General features: G+C 41.2%; 1 protein-coding gene across 1 annotated transcript in view; it reads left to right on the top strand.

Moving 5' to 3' along the window:
* HMCN1 (hemicentin 1) overlaps positions 1–18,544 on the top strand; it is a gene marked incomplete at its 3' end in the record, with an annotated part of 535,761 nt that overhangs the window by 161,743 nt on the left and 355,474 nt on the right. Inside the window, 2 exon segments of the mRNA XM_083360257.1 lie at positions 409–553; positions 3,375–3,496. Of these exon segments, the coding sequence (XP_083216383.1) occupies positions 409–553; positions 3,375–3,496 (267 nt within the window).

Raw genomic sequence — 18,544 nt, 5'->3', positions numbered from 1 at the left:
AATAATAATAATAATAATAATAATAATAATAATAATAATAATAATAATAATAATAAAGTTGGAAGGGACCTTGGAAGTCATCTAGTCCAACCCCCTGGCTGTCCAGAGATTGAGAGAGAGAGAACGATAGGGATAGATAGATAGATAGATAGATAGATAGATAGATAGATAGATAGATAGATAGATAGATAGATAGATAAAAAGGCAGGCAGGTAGGCTGACAGGCAGACAGGCAGACAGATAATATACAGGCAGGCAGACAGAAAAATAGATGGGTGATAGATGATAGATGGAAAATCTGACAGTAATATAGATTTAGAATATGTATGTGTACTGTATGTATATTGAATACATTTACATGACAAGTATTAATAAAAATAACCAATTTAAGGCTTTTTTTTTCACTAGATGCTCCAAAAGTCAGCATACCCAAGAAAACCCCAGGATATTATCTGCAGCCAAGTCATATTTCTTGTCACATAGCCAGTCTCATACCTTTTACTGCTCATTTTAAAAGAAATGGAATTAAACTGGGAATGGATCAGTTTTTCAAGTAAGTAATTTTTCCTCAATTTAATTGAGATAATAGAAGGTACAGTCATCTTCATTATGCAAGGATAAAATTATGTTGAAAGTTGTTTTCTTATTGTAAAGAATAGCTGGACTAGGAATAATGTGAACTGAAGTTCATGCAGGAAAAAAATGTGTTTTTAAGGCCATACTCATTCTTAATATAGTAAATATTTATTAAAGAAATAATTTCTACATATATTATTAGCCTAATACAGTAAGATTGATGTAATTAGCAAAATATGTAAAATATGATTTGAATTCATAAGTTCTTACATATTGCTATAAAGCCAAATAAGCAAAGAGGGGCTTTTTTCAGTGTTCCATGTACTTTTGAGAATTTTGTAGTAATTATACCTCTTTGCTGAAAATAATCAGAATAGGAATGTTGAAATTTTCATGTTAGGTTTTGGAAAAACTCAGATTTCTCAGAGGATTTTTGAAGGGTACTTTTGAAAAAGAATAAAGTTGGATCAAGTTTTGCTTGCAGCCTAAGGCTGTTCCAAGACATTGTGTTTGTCAGGTAAACTAGCAAAAAGCCCTGCTATCTATCAAAATAAAGATAGGAAGCAATGGACTATGTCAATGGTTCTCAACCTGTGGTCCTCAGACCTCTGGGGGGGGGCGATATCATCACAGAGGGTCCACAAAGGCTTGAGGACATGTTATGATTTAAATCTGGAGTTAAGTTGGAATCCGTGGCCATGGTCCATGGCCACAAAAGGTATTTAAAGGGGCTCCATGGTAAAGAAAAGGTTGAGAATTACAGGTTTATGTGCTTTTAGTTCCGTATGAATAAAATCTTAGAGCCAATTCTTTTTTTCCACACAGTAAAAATTAAATATTGATGAATTATTCAGTTTGCTGTCCCTTCACAGTATCTGAATTCTGCTGTCTGTGATAGCCATTTGAGACTGCTAATGTCCTGAGATGACCATTAATAGTTACTTCCTCTCTCTTCTTAGAATACAGCAGCAGGGAAGTTAATTTTTGTAGTGGAATGCACACAGATTGTGTGGATAGCTTATAACAATTCTCAGAACCTTGTTCTCTATCCTCTATACACAGAATACTCCCATAATAAGTATGGAGAAGATTTCTTAGGTATTTTGAAATCAGTGACCTAATTATATTATGTTCCAATCTGGACTCAGTCAATCATGTTTACAGGGATTGAGTCATAACTAATTTGACTCACTGATTTCAGTCTGAATTCAGTTTACATTTCTTTGTAGGCATTATACGTTTCAAACAATAGCAATAATTTTTCTTTAAGACTCTATGTCTCACCAAAGAATCCTTTAACTGCATTTCATAATACTAAAACATGAAAAAGAAAGCAGAAAAAGTTTGAGGGATTTCCTGTGTACTTCCAAAATAAGCAATAGTATGATTAATTTCCTTTATAGTTATTTGTTTAATTAATCAATTAACAATATGGATTTTGTAATCCAATTATATAAATTGCTACCTATTTATTACACAATCTTTTTGTGAAGCTGCATTAAGTCATTCTAGAGACATACTTCCTTGGGTGTGTGATTATGCTTTTAAACTCCAGTGATCCAATTGCTTGTGTTTTTTTCTTCTGATTTTTTAATGTCTTGTTATATGTTGATTACATTAAATAATAAGAATTCCTGACTGAGAGTTCCATCTGAAATAATGAGATTTACATGGTTTTTCTGTTGTTGCCCCAAAAGACTGTAGTTTCGTATGAACTAGAAATAATAATTTAGTTAATTGAATACAATTAAATTAAATAAAATTAAAATAAAAATATTTTAAAATTTGTTCATAGATCAATAAATAATTTTAAAAATAGTTCAAGTTCTATATTATGCCAGTTTTTCCTGATTAAATGAAGGCAGAGATAATATTTTAATAGTCTGATCATAATAGTTCCTTCACAAAATTATTTTTATTATTTTCGGTGATCGAGGCCCAATGATATAACATTATATAGCACAGGTTTTTTCCAATCTGGTACCTTCCAGATACACTGGATTTCAGTTTTCCAGCTGCCATTACATTTTGGATTAGAGGAATTGAAGTTAAACATATCTGGCAATTATCAATGATGAAAAAATTGGTGTGAGACCTGGAAAACACTTCATCAGATTTATTTCTTCAGTCTACAAATCGGGAAAAGACCAATTGCTTGATTTTTTTTTTAGAAAGCAACACTTCTGATATATTGATACATTCAACATTTATAAAGAATGCATTTTGAAGCAGGGTTTTTTTTAGCATCTATCAAATTAATTTTGGGGGAAACATTTTCATGTGGGAAAGATGGTACAATTCATAAAATTATAATTAGAGCATGTATAATTAGAGCTACATTATATTCATGATGTTCTGTATTTTCAGTGATATAACCTGGCTGTGTTGGAATTTGTTTTTAATCTTTAATTGGAAACTTTTTTATTTGCACAATTTAGGTCTGTGAATAATCAGCCATTAGAGGTAGTTTAAGTGTGAAAGAAGATAGGGCTAAAGAATACATGAAATTACTGGGTAGTCCAAACTACATAAAAACTGTAGAAACTCAAACTCCTTTTGCCTAAATGTGAATGAACAACAAGTGTCCTTCACTCAATCTGCTTCTTCAGTTCCAGTTCTAGTTTCCTGTTTTTGGTATGGATAATGGAGATGGTAGGGAAGAAATGCAGATTTTGCACACGGGGTTCTATAACTATTTACTATTGCTTCTCACATGCTTCTCACATCTAAAACAGCTAATTCAGGTTATAGAAATTTTCTGTATTTCTGAATATTTTCTTGTTATTATTGTGTTGCAGAGAATCTGCTATTGTAAATTGGGAGATTGCCAAAGTAGTTCTTTTGGATGAGGGCTATTATGAATGCATCGCTAGCAGTACTGCAGGAACAGGACATGCAGAGACATTTTTGGATGTATCAGGTTAGCACCATTTACTATTGCTTCTCACATGTTGTGTTGCAATTTTACAAATTATAATGCAGATTATAATGCATTTTTGACTTGAACTTCTGAGAACTATAAATATGTCTTAGACATTTTGCCATATAAATTAAGATGTTTATGTGGGAAAGTGGCATAACCAGTGGCTATTCTATAATTTTAATTGCTTTAATTAAACTATATTGTGTAAGCAATTAGAGACCTTTGGAGTGCTGGCTATAATACATTTAATAGTAATACTACTTCTACTATTAATAATGATGAAGACAGATTAAGAAACTAAGAGTCCTGGTGGTGCAGTGGTTAGAATGCAGTATTGCAGGTTGACTCTGCCCACAGTCTGGAGATTGTTCTTGACCGGTTCGAGGTTGACTCAGCCTTCCATCCTTCCAAGGTCTGTAAAATGATACAACAACAAGATTTTTAACATTATATTAACATGCCTTCAAAAATAAAAGAAATCCTATTAAGATAGTCCCAAAGGTGCTTTTTCCAAAAGGCAATTAGAATTCCCTGGTTTTTGCTTTGAAAATATTTTGCTTCTAATCCAAGAAGCTTCTTCAGTTCCCAAAAAAGTCCAGCTGCCTTTTGGACAAAGCACCTTTGGGACAATCATGAGCTGGATGATTGAGAATCTCCATAGACATCTATTAAAGGAGATAAATGGAAAGTTGTAAATAAAAGTAGGCAAAGTAAAAAGTAAAGGAATTTTACTGCCAATATAGGGTTTATTTAGTTTTGAACTGTAAGTCTTTCTAAAAAACAATTAGTAAGGAAGAATGAATGAATGAATGCCAACAACAGAATGTTTATAATAATTCAGAACAGGGCTTTTTTTCTCACAGAACGCTCAGAATGGCGTTCCGGCACCTTCTTTTTGGGGGGAAAAAAGCTCCCTCTGAAAGCCTATTGCAGGGCTAGGCAATCTTGGCCCTTTTTTATGACTCATGGACTTCAACTCCCAGAAATCCTGAGCCAGCCATGCTGAGGGGAAAGGGAGAGGTTTCCAAGCTGAGCCATGCTGGCTCAGGAATTCTGGGAGTTGAAGTCCTTGAGTCATAAAAGAGCCAAGGTTGCCTACCATAGGAACTAAACTTTTAGAATCTAAAACAGCTAATTCAAAAAAGCCAACAGGAAAGAACCTCACATTTTTTATCTGCTTCTGTCTTTTGGAAGGTAAAATTAGATAACAAAGTAATCTATTTCCTATGTTAACATCTCTGCAATGAAATTAATAAAGGTAACAGGAAAGAAATGCGAAACATTTTTGTCAATGTAATATGTCTAATTTAGTTGATGCTAGAAAAAAATAGTATCTTTTGTACATACTCTTGAAAACTATTTTGAATCTATCCATCTATCACAAGTAAACCACTTTAAATTAAACAATTCTTAAGAATGAAATATTCTTAATTTAGACTTTACTTTTACTGTTTGGACTGTTGTGTGTTTTGAAAAATAGATTATTTAGAATCTAGTTATGTTGCAGTTCAGTCTTTAAATAAGTAACCTAGTATATACATAACAATATATGATGTTTTCCATGGTGAGCTTAACATCAATAACAACATTTATTAAAAAGGCTAAAATAATTTTTGGTGGCATTATCTGCACATTAAAATTTTGTTTAGTCACAATTTTTCACTTTTCACATTCTGGAAAAGCAGTGGTCATGTATCCTAGCAAAAGATGTTACATATGTGCGTAGTCAGTAGCATATGCCTTTTTAAAAATATCAAACATGCAAAGAAACAAAAATAAATCCAAAATATCTGTATTACATCCAGAAATGCCAACTTTGCAACCAATATTTCTCATTCATAACTATGGCAGCCTAAGGATACCTGCATACATGCAAATGCTTCTCGGGGATCAGTAACGCAGCAGGGATTGCTTTTTCCTTCCAGTAACAGATTGCTGGGAAATTTATTTATTTATTTATTTATTTATTTATTTATCTATTTATTTATTTATTTATTTATTTATTTATTTATTTGATTTTTATACCGCCCTTCTCCCTAAGGACTCAGGGCGGTGAACAGTGACATAAATATCAAAATGCACAAATACAGATATTGAAAACAAATTAAACCGTAATGCCCAAATGCAGAAGATAAGTTACCTTAAAACAATAATTACAACAGAACCCGTCAGACCAGACCGGATTGCTCAAACAGATAGGTTTTTAGGTCGCGTTGGAAGGAGCGAAGGTCGGGAGCCATCCGGAGCTCAACCGGTAAACGGTTCCATAGGTCAGGCGTGCCCACAGAGAACGCCCTCCCCCTGGGAGCCACCAGACGGCATTCTCCAAATGGCAGAACCCTTAGGAGGCCCTCTCTGTGGGAGCGCACTGGGCAGAGGGAAGTTGACACTGGCAGCAGGTGATTCCTAAGGTACTCAGGACTCATTCCATGTAGGGCTTTGAAAACCATTACCAGCACCTTGAATCTTACCTGGAGGACAACTGGGAGCCAATGCAGCTCACAGAGTAGAGGTGTAACATGGGAGTATCGGGAGACTCCCAACACAACTCTCGCGGCTGCATTCTGTACCAGTTGGAGCCTCCGAGTGGTCCTCAAGGGCAGCCCCATGTAGAGAGCATTGCAGTAGTCTAAATGAGAGGTCAAGAGTGCATGAGTGACCGTACACAGGGCATCCCAGTCTAGATAGGGCTGTAATTGTCGCACCAGGCGAACCTGGGCAAATGCTCCCCTAGTCACAGTTATTATGTGGTCTTCCAAGGAAAGCTGTGAATCTAGGAGGACTCCCAAGTTGCGAGCCCTATCTACGGGGGGTAATAACTCACCCCCTATAGAAAGAGATGGAATGTTCTGAATATCCCGAGATGCCGGTACGTACAGCCACTCAGTCTTGTCAGGGTTGAGTTGAAGCCTGTTCCTCCCCATCCAGACCCGAACTGCTTCCAGGCAACGGGACATCACATCGAGGGCATCACTGAGGTGGTTTGGGGTCGAAATAAAAAGCTGGGTATCATCAGCATACTGGTGATACCTGACTCCAAAACCACGAATAATCTCACCTAGAGGTTTCATGTAGATGTTGAATAGGAGAGGCGAGAGGACTGATCCTTGAGGGACTCCACAAGTGAGAGGCCTCGAGCTTGACCTCTGCCCCCCTGTTAATACCGACTGCGAACGTCCCATGAGATAGGAGGAGAACCACTGAAGAACTGTGCCTCCCACTCCCAATCCCCTGAGGCGCTGCAGCAAGATACCATGGTCGATGGTATCAAAAGCCGCTGAGAGATCTAGAAGGACTAGGACAGAGGAACAGCCTCTGTTCCTCTGTCCTAGTCCTTCTAGATACCAAACGTGGCCTTAAGAATTCCAATGTTTGGAACTTCCGGGTGGCAAGGCTCTGTCGATGGCGGCATTTTTGACCGTCAGCCCCATTGCTCTGTTCAAATTGTGAAAACAGCAACAATCAGCTGTTTTGCAGTTTGGGAATCTTCCCCTTGGGAGAAGAGGGGAGGGTGAGCATTCAGGTAGAGGTAGAGCTCCCCTAGACCCCCAGAATTTCAATCTGGGGGTCGAAGGGTGAGAGCTCCCTCAGAGCCTGAATTAACTCTGGACTCGAGGACTCCTTTGCTTTAAGGTTTTAAAACAGAGCAGGATGCTGCAACCATCCCTGCACTCAATATTGTATTCTGGATTACTTGGACGCAGGCAGAGCTGAGCAGGAGAATATTGAAACAGCAAGTATATGATCTTTAACTCCGGTTTAACTTAAAAGAAGGGGAGGAAGATGGCGCTGGAATAAATTTTTGGGAGAAAGAGTGAAGAACAAAAGAATAAGGAAAATAATATAAAAGATCAAGGAGGAAGACAGAAAGTGGATTTTTAAAGCTGTAAAAGACTGTTAAAAACATTTGAGGTTGGCTTAAAAGTGACTTAAAAGATCTGGATATTTAACAGTAAAGCAACAAAGTTGTAATTTGGGTGGAAAAGTGAAAGTGAGAAACGAAAGTTAATTGGGTGTTAAAATGGCTTCCAAACCACCTAGATTTACTGTTTCCAAAAGTGTAGGGGCATCACCAGTTCAACAATCTGGACTTCAGACATTGATGCCACCCCCACAGCACCTACACCCACATTAACACTAAAAGATTTAAAAGATGCTTTAAAACTTCAATCTGAGCAAATATCTGAGCAAATGGCAGAGCTTATTAATGAGAAAAATAAGGAAATATGAGAGGATATTCTGCTAGCATTTCAGGGACTGACACTTTGTATTGAGAGTCTGGATGAACACGTGGAAGAAGTTAAGCAAAATAATTTTATATTGGAGGCTAAAATGTGTGAAACAGAATAAAATGGAAAAAAATGATGAGGAGGTGGTAATGATACAATATAGAGACATGGAGTTTGCTTTGAGGATAAGAGATTTGAAAGAAAATCCACAAGAAAATTTGGAAGAGATATTGGCAAAAGCTGTGGCGCCTATTTTGGGTTGGCGAACTGAAGATTTTATATTGGAAATAGATAAAATATTTCGTGTTAATTGGGCTTCCGGTGGCGTCGCGGCGCCGAAGACAGCCTTCCCGGGCTGCCCGCGGCTCAGCTGTTTGTTTTTTCGCCCGTAACAGCGTCGAACAGCTGTTCGGGCGAAATTGAAGCCCCCTCCTCGGGAGAAGAGGAGGGGGTGAGGCCCCAGGTAGGGGTAGAGCTCTCCGAGGCCGCCTGAGCTTGGAGCTTGGGCGGCTGAAGGATTGAACTCCCCCGTAGCCTGGGTTGCTCCCAGCTGGCCGGCGTGTCTGCTCTGAACTTTCTGGAGCGGAGCCAGGCGTCTGCGAACCATCCCTGCCTGAAGAAAGGACTATGATTTAAAGGAGCAGGCAGAGCGGTACAAGAGATAAAGGTGAAGAGGCTTATTTTAATATACTCTCTAACTACTTGAACTTTTTAAACTCTAAGTGAAAGTGCGTCATATTTGAGGATTAAAAGATGGCGGCGAAACCTCCCCCTAAAACTCTTCGGAGTGGTGGATCCTCGCCAGTGCAACAATCATCTTTACAGGCGTTGCACCCTTCTGAAGCGCTGACAGCGAAGGAGTTTCGAGATGCTGTGGATAAACTTTTGGACTCAATTAATCAATCAATGGCTGATAAATTTGCGCAGATGGAGGAGAAATTGGAGAAACTGGAGGAGAGAATGGAAGAGAGGATGGAACAGAAGCTCAGCGTGATGAAGGTAGACATTTTGTCTTCAGTGCATAAAGTGGCGGAATGTGTGGAAGAATTAGATGAAAAGATGGATGATTTGGATCAAAGGAATGCTATATTAGAAGTCAAAGTAAGAGAGAATGAAAATGTAAGAGATAAACTGGAGAAGGACTTAAGTTTAGCCCAATTTTACCAGATGCAGTTTGCTGTCAGAATCAGAGGTTTAAAAGAGGATACTAAAGAAGACTTGAAGCAGCTGATCTCTGAGGCTTTTGAAGAAGTATTAAACCTGCCAGCATCTGAAATAAGAGCAGCTATGGATAAAGTGTTTCGGGTGAATTCATGGATTGCCAGACAGAGGAAGTTGCCTAGAGATGTGGTGGTTTATTTTGCAAAAAGAGAGATCAGAGATCAAATTATACAAGCTGCCTATGATGTTAAAGTGGTGATTGCTGAACAAGAAGTTTTGGTTTTAAAAGAAATTCCTCCAAGGATTTTAAGGGGAAGGAAGGATTATACATTCCTCGTGCATGAGCTCAAGCAAAGAGATATAAGGTTCAGATGGGAGATTCCTCAGGGGCTGATGGTGATGCATGAAGGTAAAAGGTACCGGTTGATTACTGTGAAGCAAGCGCGTGATTTTTACAACAATGTTTTAAAAGCAACTCCATTAACGCTCCTGGAAGCTGGGAAAGGATCTGGAGAAGAAGAACAACAAGAGGAGGAAACGGAGGAAAGTGGAGTGGGAGGAGATCAAGTTGCAACTTCTTTGGATGATCCTAGAGAGCAAAGAGTGACGCGTGCTGCTTTAAAACGAGCAAAGAAAATAATAGAACAAGATCAACAAAAGTCTTCAGTTTCTTCGCAACGTACATACAGTCAAGCTGTGGGAGGAGCTCGGCCTAAAGAAGTTAGTCCTATCAAGGCTGTGGTCCATGGGCTTCTGGAGAATATTCATGGCAACTAAATTCTTAACTTGGAATGTTAATGGACTGAATTCACCGCAGAAGAGGAAGAAAGTTTTTCAATATTTAAAGCAATTTAAGATAGACGTTATATGTTTGCAAGAAACGCATATTAGAGTTTTGGATCAAAAGTATTTATTGAACGCGAGACTGGGTACGCATTTTGTTGCCTCTGCAGAGAATAAGAAAAATGGAGTAGTTGTTTATGTTAAAAGTGCTCTAACAGCAGATTTAATTGAAGCAGATAAGCATGGAAGATATGTTATGATTGAGCTGCTGTTAGAAGGTAAAAAGATGCTTCTAGTTGGACTATATGCACCTAACCAACAACAAGCTGATTTTTTTAGCTTACTTCATACAAAGCTTACCCAGTTGGATTATAAATCTTTTATTTTTATGGGAGATTGGAATGGTGTTCTGGATGTACACTTGGATAAAGCTGGAGCTTTTAAGCGTGTTCCAAGCCACGCCAGATTGCCTAAAACTTTTTTTGAATTGAAGGATGATTTGGAATTGCGAGATATCTGGCGTGAGAGGCACCTGCAGGAGAAGGATTATACTTTTTACTCTGACAGACACCAATCTTTCTCAAGGATTGATTTTATTTTGTTGACTAATGACTTCTTTTTGAGAACTAAAAAAGTGAAGATATGTGCAAGAACTATTTCAGACCACAGTCCAGTTTGGTTGGAGATTGATAAGGAGAAAAGAGATAGGCGCTCGTGGCGCCTAAATGAGAACTTGTTTAGAGATCAGAAAAATGTGGAAGAATGTAAACAGCGGATGAAGGATTTTTTCGAGATTAATATGAATAAGGGTACCTCGATGGATATGGTTTGGGATGCTAGTAAGGCCTATATGAGAGGGGTGTTGATATATATGAATAATAGACGTAGACGTGTAATGGAAACTAGAAGGAAAGAACTGGAGAATGAAATAAAGGAAAAAGAAAGGGTTTTGATTTTGAATCCAGGGGACGTGAAGATTAAAGAGGCTATTAGGCTGTTAAGAGGACAATTTGATAAATTAATGGCAGACCAAGTGGCAACCAATCTGCGGTTTGCTAGGCATAATACTTTTTGCAACGCTAATAAACCAGGCAGATGGTTAGCCTATAGACTGAGGAAGAAACAAAGGGCCTCTAACATAGACAAGATTGAATATAAAGGAAGGGTTGTGTTTCAACAGAATCTGATTAAGGATGCTTTTGTGGATTTTTATTCGAAATTATATACCAAAGAGGAAATTGAGGTAAAAGACATTGATAAATATTTGGAGAATGCTAATATTCCGGTCCTTACGCAAGCACAAAGAGAGGGGATTAACCAACTGATCACAGAAGAAGAAATCCTTACAGCAATTAAGGATTTGAAGGTTGATAAGGCGCCCGGTACGGATGGCTTGTCTGCGGCCTTTTATAAAAATTTACAATTTGAGATGATAAAACCGTTAAAGGAACTGTTCCAGACAATCCAGAGGGGGGGAAAGGTGCCACCGTCTTGGAGAACAGCTTTTATCTCATTGATTCCGAAGGAAGATCAGGATGCTACTCAAGTTAAAAATTACAGACCGATTTCGCTTTTAAATACAGATTATAAGATATTTGCTAAGGTTTTGGCTAATAGACTGATGAGGGTTCTGCAACAGGTGATTCATGGGGATCAAACGGGGTTTATTAGTGGTAGGCAAATGAAAAATAATGTTAGACATATAGTTGATGTGTTAGAGTTTTTGGAAAGACACAACCAGATCTCTGCAGCGCTAATCTTTTTAGATGCTGAAAAGGCTTTTGATCAATTGAATTGGCAATTTCTGTTGAGAATGTTAGATAAAATGGATTTTGGGGAAAATTTCTTGCAGCCGATTAGGGCATTATATCAAAAGCAAACTGCCCGAATCATAGTTAACAATAGCTTGACGGCAGTATGTAATATTGAGAAGGGTACAAGGCAAGGATGTCCGTTATCGCCCTTGCTATTTGTATTAACTTTAGAGATATTATTGAACAAGATTCGGAATTCGGAAAAAATTAAGGGGATACAAGTTGGAGATCAAGATTATAGATTGAGAGCATTTGCAGATGATCTGGTTGTTACAGTGACCCAGCCAGAGAATTCTGTTGTGGACCTGATAGAGATAATAACACAATATGGGAAGGTTTCTGGATTTAAAGTAAATGTACAGAAAACTAAAATTTTGGCTAGAAACATGACAGTTTCACAGAAGGCCTTCTTGGAAGGATTAACTGGATTTGAGATTGTTAAAAGGGTTAAATATTTGGGGGTAATTTTGTCGCCCTCGAATACAAAGCTATATAAAAATAATTACGAAAAATTGTGGGGGAAAATTCAAAAAGAATTGGAGAGTTGGCAAAAATTGCAATTGACTTTGTTGGGACGGATTGCAGCAGTGAAAATGAATGTCCTGCCCAAATTTTTATTTTTATTTCAAATGATACCGATTCTTAAGAAAGATTCTAACTTGGAGGAATGGCAGCGTGGTATCAATAAATTTGTGTGGGCAGGGAAAAAGCCACGAGTTAAACTTAAGATTATGCAGGATATTCGTGAGAGAGGTGGCCTTAAATTGCCTAATTTCAAATTATATTATGAAGCTGCTGCATTAGTAGGAATAAGTGATTGGATTAACTTGACGCAATCGAGGTTATTAAATCTTGAGGGCCATGATTTGTTGTTTGGCTGGCATGCATATTTGTTGTATGATAAGAAGGTAGGTACCGTGTTTAGGACGCATATTCTAAGACAGGCATTGCTGAGAGTTTGGAAGAAGTATAGACATAAGCTAAGTTGTAAGATACCATTGTGGGCAATTCCAAAACACGCAATAGAAAATATACATGCTGGTTTCAAACACGATGAGACTACCTACAAGGAAATTTTAAGTTTAGAAAGGAATGTTTGGTGTTTGAAATCATATAGCTTCTTGCGAGAAGAGAAGGTTGTACAAACATGGTTTCAATATACTCAGCTACGGGCCAGGTGGAAAGAAGACCATAAAATTGGATTTGCAACGATTGATGAAAATTTGATAAAGCAAATTAGACATCAGGGACCTGCACACATTAAACGGATATATCTTGCACTGATTGAGATTGATTCAGAAACAGAGCTTGTTAAGGACTGTATGATAAAATGGGCCCAAAATATCCAGGAAGTTATTACTATGGATATGTGGGAGAAGATTTGGGTGAGGAATGTGAAATTTACTCAAGCTCAAAACTTAAGAGAGAATTTTTATAAGATGTTTTATAGATGGCATTTAGATCCTAAAAAACTTGCAAGTATGTACCCGAATTATCAGCCTAAGTGTTGGAGGTGCGGGGCTGAAGATGCAACATATTTTCACATATGGTGGACATGTAAAAAGGTTAAGGCCTTTTGGATTAAAATCTGGTGGAATATACAGAAGATTTTTAAAAGAAGGATAAAGTTTTGTCCGCAATTTTTTTTGTTGGGAATAATTGTTGATGCTACAGTGGTGGACTCTAAGTTGATGCTGAATTTAATTACGGCAGCAAGACTTTTGATAGGACAATATTGGAAGAAAGAGGAGCTGCCGACCATAGAAGAATGGACTTTAAAGGTTTCCGACCTGGCAGAGATGGCGAAGATATCGGCTTATTTGAAAGATCACTCGCAAGAACGTTATATTATGGAATGGAGAAAGTGGATTGAGTTTATCCAGAATAAGTATAGGGTTAAGAAGTTTTATCTAGCATTTGAATAAGTCTTCTTTCGTGTTTTTTCTTTTCTTTTCCAATTTTCTTTTTTATATATATTTAATAATGTTAAGTTTTGTTTGTTCTTATACAAGTTAGAGGGTGATGGATTTTAGAATTTATGGTTGTTAGTATATGGTTGCTTATGATTGTTTTTATATATATATACCTTGTATTTAGCTCTGGGAAGTCCGGGGGGGGGAGGAGGGTGGGGGGGAGGTACGGGGAGGGAAGAGGGAGGGGGGAGCTGGGGAGGGGAGGGTCGGGGGGGATGGGGGTTTTTAATGGAAAATTGTATTGTAAAACTTTTCAATAAAAAAAAAAATATTTCGTGTTAATTCCTGGATTGCTAGGCAAAGAAAATTACCAAGAGATGTGGTTGTCTATTTTACAAAGAGAATGATCAGAAATGCAATTATTCAAGCCTTTTATAATAACATATTTAAAGTGGCTGATCAAGAGGTCTTAATTTTGAAAGAAATCCCACCAAGAATTTTAAGAAAAAGGAAAGAGTTTGTTTTCCTGTCAAATGAATTTAAAAAAATCACAGATCCAGTTCAGATGGGAGATACCAAATGGGATAGTGGTGAATTATGCTGGTGCAAGATATCATCTTAATACAGTTCTGAAGGCACGTGATTTTTATTGTAACATACTGAAAGCAGACCCACCACCATCCCCCGAATTTAAAAGAGGGAAGTAAGAAGGAGTGTGACAGATACAATCAGAAGGTATACAGCGAGGTGAAGAAACCACCTCGCTGATTCCAAAAGAGCACAGCAAACTCTGGAAATTGTGCAGCCCTTGGTCCCATTAGAAGAATCAAAGGCTCAAAGAGTGACACGGGCTGCAACCAGACGAAAGGAACAACAACAACAGCAACAGAAACAGTATTCTACAATTATAACTCAAGAATCTAATAGTGAAGCAGTGGGAGGAGCGAGACCAAAGAGGCAGATGCTTGTGGATCTGCAAGATACGCTCCAAAAGCTTCAAGTCGCAAAAGATGGCAACAAAGTTTCTAACATGGAATGTTAATGGTTTAAACTCACCACAAAAGAGAAAGAAAATATTTCAGTATTTGAAACAATTTAAAAATGATGTTATATGTTTGCAGGAAATGCATATCCGTGTATCTGATCAAAAATATTTGATAAATTCCAGACTGGGTATACAGTTTATTGCATCTGCTCCAGAAAAGAAAAACAGTGTAGTTATTTATGTGAAGAAGACTTTAACAGCTAACCTAATTGAAGCAGATAAACAAGAAAGATATATTATAATTATTTATTATTATTATTATTAATTTTATTTGTATACCGCCCTTCTCCCGAAGGACTCAGGGCGGTGAACAGGGCAATACATATTAAAAAACAAGATACAAAAATTAAAAACGATTAAACAAAATGCCCATGAATAAGTTAAAACACATTTAAAATGGTTCCATAAAATCAGATGGTTCCATAAATCTGGCACGCCCACAGAGAACGCCCTCCCCCTGGGGGCCACCAGTCGACATTCTTTGACCGGTGGCACCCTGAGGAGGCCCTCTCTGTGGGAGCATACTGGGCAGAGGGAAGTTGATGCCGGCCACAGGTGCTCCCCAAGGTATTCTGGACCCATGCCATGTAGGGCTTTGTAGGTCATTACCAACACCTTGAATTTCACCCGGAAGACAACTGGAAGCCAATGCAGCTCGCGGAGCAGAGGTGTAACATGGGAGTGTCGGGAAACTCCAACACAACTCTTGCGGCTGCATTCTGTACCAGCTGGAGCCTCCGAGTGGTCTTCAAGGGTAGCCCCATGTAGAGAGCATTGCAGTAGTCCAGATGAGAGGTCACGAGGGCGTGAGTGACCGCACGTAAGGCATCCTGGTCTAGATAGGGCTGCAACTGGTGCACCAGGCGAACCTGGGCAAAGGCCCCCCTAGTCACAGCTACTATATGGTCTTCTAGAGAAAGCTGTGAATCTAGGAGGACTCCCAAGTTGCGAGCCCTATCTACGGGGGGTAATAACTCACCCCCCATAGAGAGAGATGGGATATCCTGAATATCTCGAGATGCCGGTACGTACAGCCACTCGGTCTTGTCAGGGTTGAGTCGAAGCCTGTTCCTCCCCATCCAGACCCGAACTGCCTCCAGGCAGTGGGACATCACGTCGAAGTCATCACTGGGGTGGTTTGGGTATCATCAGTATGCTGATGATACCCAACTCCAAAACCACGAATGATCTCACCCAGCGGTTTCATGTAGATGTTGAACAGGAGAGGCGAGAGGACCGACCCCTGAGGGACTCCACAAGTGAGAGGTCTCGAGGTCGACCTCTGCCCCCCTGCCAACACCAACTGCGAGCATCCCAGGAGATAGGAGGAGAAACAACTGAAGGACCGTGCCTCCCACTCCCAGTCCCCTGAGATGCTGCGATACCATGGTCGATGGTATTGAAAGCCGCTGAGAGGTCTAATAGGACTAGGATAGAGGAATATCCCCTGTCCCGAGCCCTCCAGAGATCATTCACCAGAGCGACCAATGCCGTCTCCGTGCTTTACCCGGGCCTGAAGCCCGATTGGTATGGGTCTAAATAATCCGCTTCATCCAGAACCAGAGGAAGCTGATGCGCCACCACACTCTCAACAACCTTCGCAAGAAAGCGAAGGTTGGAGACCGGACGAAAGTTATTTAATGCAGCTGGGTCCAAGGCAGGCTTCTTGAGGAGAGGTCTCACCACCGCCTCCTTCAAGGCGGTGGGGAAACTACCCTCACTCAAAGAGGCAGATATAACCGCCTGGAACCAGCCTCGTGTCCCCTCCCGGGCTGCATAAAGCAGCCAGGAAGGGCACGGGTCCAATAAACATGTGGTGGAGCTCAGCCTCCCCATAATCCTGTCCACTTCCTCCAGAGTTACAGGATCGAACTCCTCCCAGATCACATTGACAAGATCACCCGTGTCCTGATTGTCCGACTCTGCCCACTCGGAGTCCAAATCGGTACGAATCCGAGCGATTTTATCCAACAGATGTTGACTAAACTCCTCGGCATGCCCCTGCAAGGGTTCCTCACTCACCTCCTGATTGAGGAGGGAGCGGGTCACCCTAAACAGGGCGGCCGGGCGATTATCTGCGGACGCAATAAGGGTAGCGAAGTAATTAGACCTCGCCACCCTTATCGCTGCGAGATAAGACCTAATATGGGTTCTTAGTCGCAATCGGTCGGATTCAGATTGGCTGGACCTCCAACCGCTCTCTAGGCCCCGTCTCCGACGCTTCATCTCCTGGAGCTCCGCGAGAACCATGGAGCCCACTGGGATCTGCGCCGGGTCAGGGGCTGCAAGGGTACAACTCGGTCAAGTGCCTCCGTGGCCGTCCTTTCCCAGGCTTCCACTAAGGCATCTGCCGAGCTGTGAGCAGAGGAGGCAGGTGGGGACCCCAGCGCTGCCTGGAACCTTTCAGGGTCCATTAAGCGCCTGGGGCGGAACCATCTAGTTGGCTCAACACACCCACGGTGGGGAGTGGCAAAACGGAAGACGCAGGAGATGATGATCAGTCCATGACAGGGGCATAACAATTGGGGAGCCCCTACCAAGATCATCTAACCACCATCCAGATAGAAAAACCAAATCCAGGGTGTGACCTCCCACATGAGTCGGTCCATGAATTACTTGCATCAGGTCCATGGCCGTCATGGAAGCCATGAACTCCCGAGCTAACTAAGATGATCCTCCCAGGGATGGTAGATTGAAGTCACCCAAAACCATAAGTTTGGGGAACTCAATCACCAGCCCCGAGAGGATATCGAGAAGCTCAGGCAGGGCTGTTGCTGCGCGACTAGGTGAAAGGTACACCAGCAGCAAGCCCAGCTGCGCCCTATGACCACACCTCAATAAGAGAGATTCATACCCGACTATCTGAAGAACGGTGGCTTCCTGCGGACATAAGGTCTCCCTCATAACCACAGCCACTCCCCCACCTCTACCCTGAGTCCGAGGCCGGTGTAGCACCCGGAAGCCTGGTGGGCAAAGATCAACCAGGGGGATACCACCCTCTGGGCCCAACCAGGTCTCCGTGATGCAAGCCAGGTCCGCATGCTCACCCTCAACCAGATCCCAGACGAGAGGAGTCTTATTAACGACGGACCTGGCGTTCAAGTAAACCAGCCGGAGCTCAGGTGGCTGCACATCCTCGCTCCCGGGGCCTTGGGGTGAAGACAGAGGGTCGGAGCACCTCACTGCTTGTAGATAGCGGGGATGCCCTCCCAGGTATCGATACGGCCCTCTGTTCATACACCTGATGCCATTCCCTAACGTCGTGGGAATAGGAAGTCCCACGACCCGTTCCCGAGATCCGGAGGCAGCAGACCCCGGCTCCTCCTCCCTGCGATCTGTCCCAGGCCTGGCCTGAGCAACGGTTGGTGGATTACCCCCCGTTTCCAGCCAACCACGATCCTCCCCCCTCCCTAACCCCACAAAAAATTTGACTAAAAAGGTAATCAGGTAATCTTATTAAATTTATACCGGAGACCATGATATTTCAGCAGAACCACAAAACATGGTCTAGTCAATTTCTGGCGGCGCAGAAGTTAGGTTGTGCCGCACAAAAGTCCGAGACATCAGCATCCTCATTCCACCACCAGGCCGAGGTCACCATACCAAAGAGGCTGCGGTACTCCAACTCCCCTCGCCGCCAGCCTCCTCAGACGCCAACCAGAGAAAATCTCCACCACTCCAGCACTTCAACGCTGACGCTGCTCCAAGCCGCGATTCATAGTGTCGACCATCAATAAGCCAGCACGCGGCTCCTCCAAGCAGCTGGAAGGCTCTCCCAAATGTTGCCAAGCTCCCCAAAGTTGTCCCGGGCTCCGTAAGTTTTGGAGGCACCACCAGGCTCCGCAGGCTCCACCAGGCCCCCCGCAACACCATAACAGCACCGACAGTCAGCTGGTCGGCGAAACGCAGGCCTCCGAGATTTTCCGCCCAGTTCCAACAGGCTCTTCACCAAGCTCTCAAGGCTCCCACAGCACCGATGGTCAGCTGGTCAGCGCCGCGTAGAGCAGAGCTCCGCCGAGTTCATCCAGGTCTTTTGAGTATTCCAGCAGCCTCTATTGGAGTTCGTCGAGGCCCCTGTGGCACAGACAAACAGCTGGTCG

This window comes from Vipera ursinii (genome assembly GCF_947247035.1).
Source record: "Vipera ursinii genome assembly, chromosome: 3".
Classification (NCBI taxonomy): Eukaryota; Metazoa; Chordata; class Lepidosauria; order Squamata; family Viperidae; genus Vipera; species Vipera ursinii.
The sequence above is the reverse complement of the archived record's forward strand: the minus strand, read 5'-3'. Positions and strand labels throughout refer to the sequence as shown.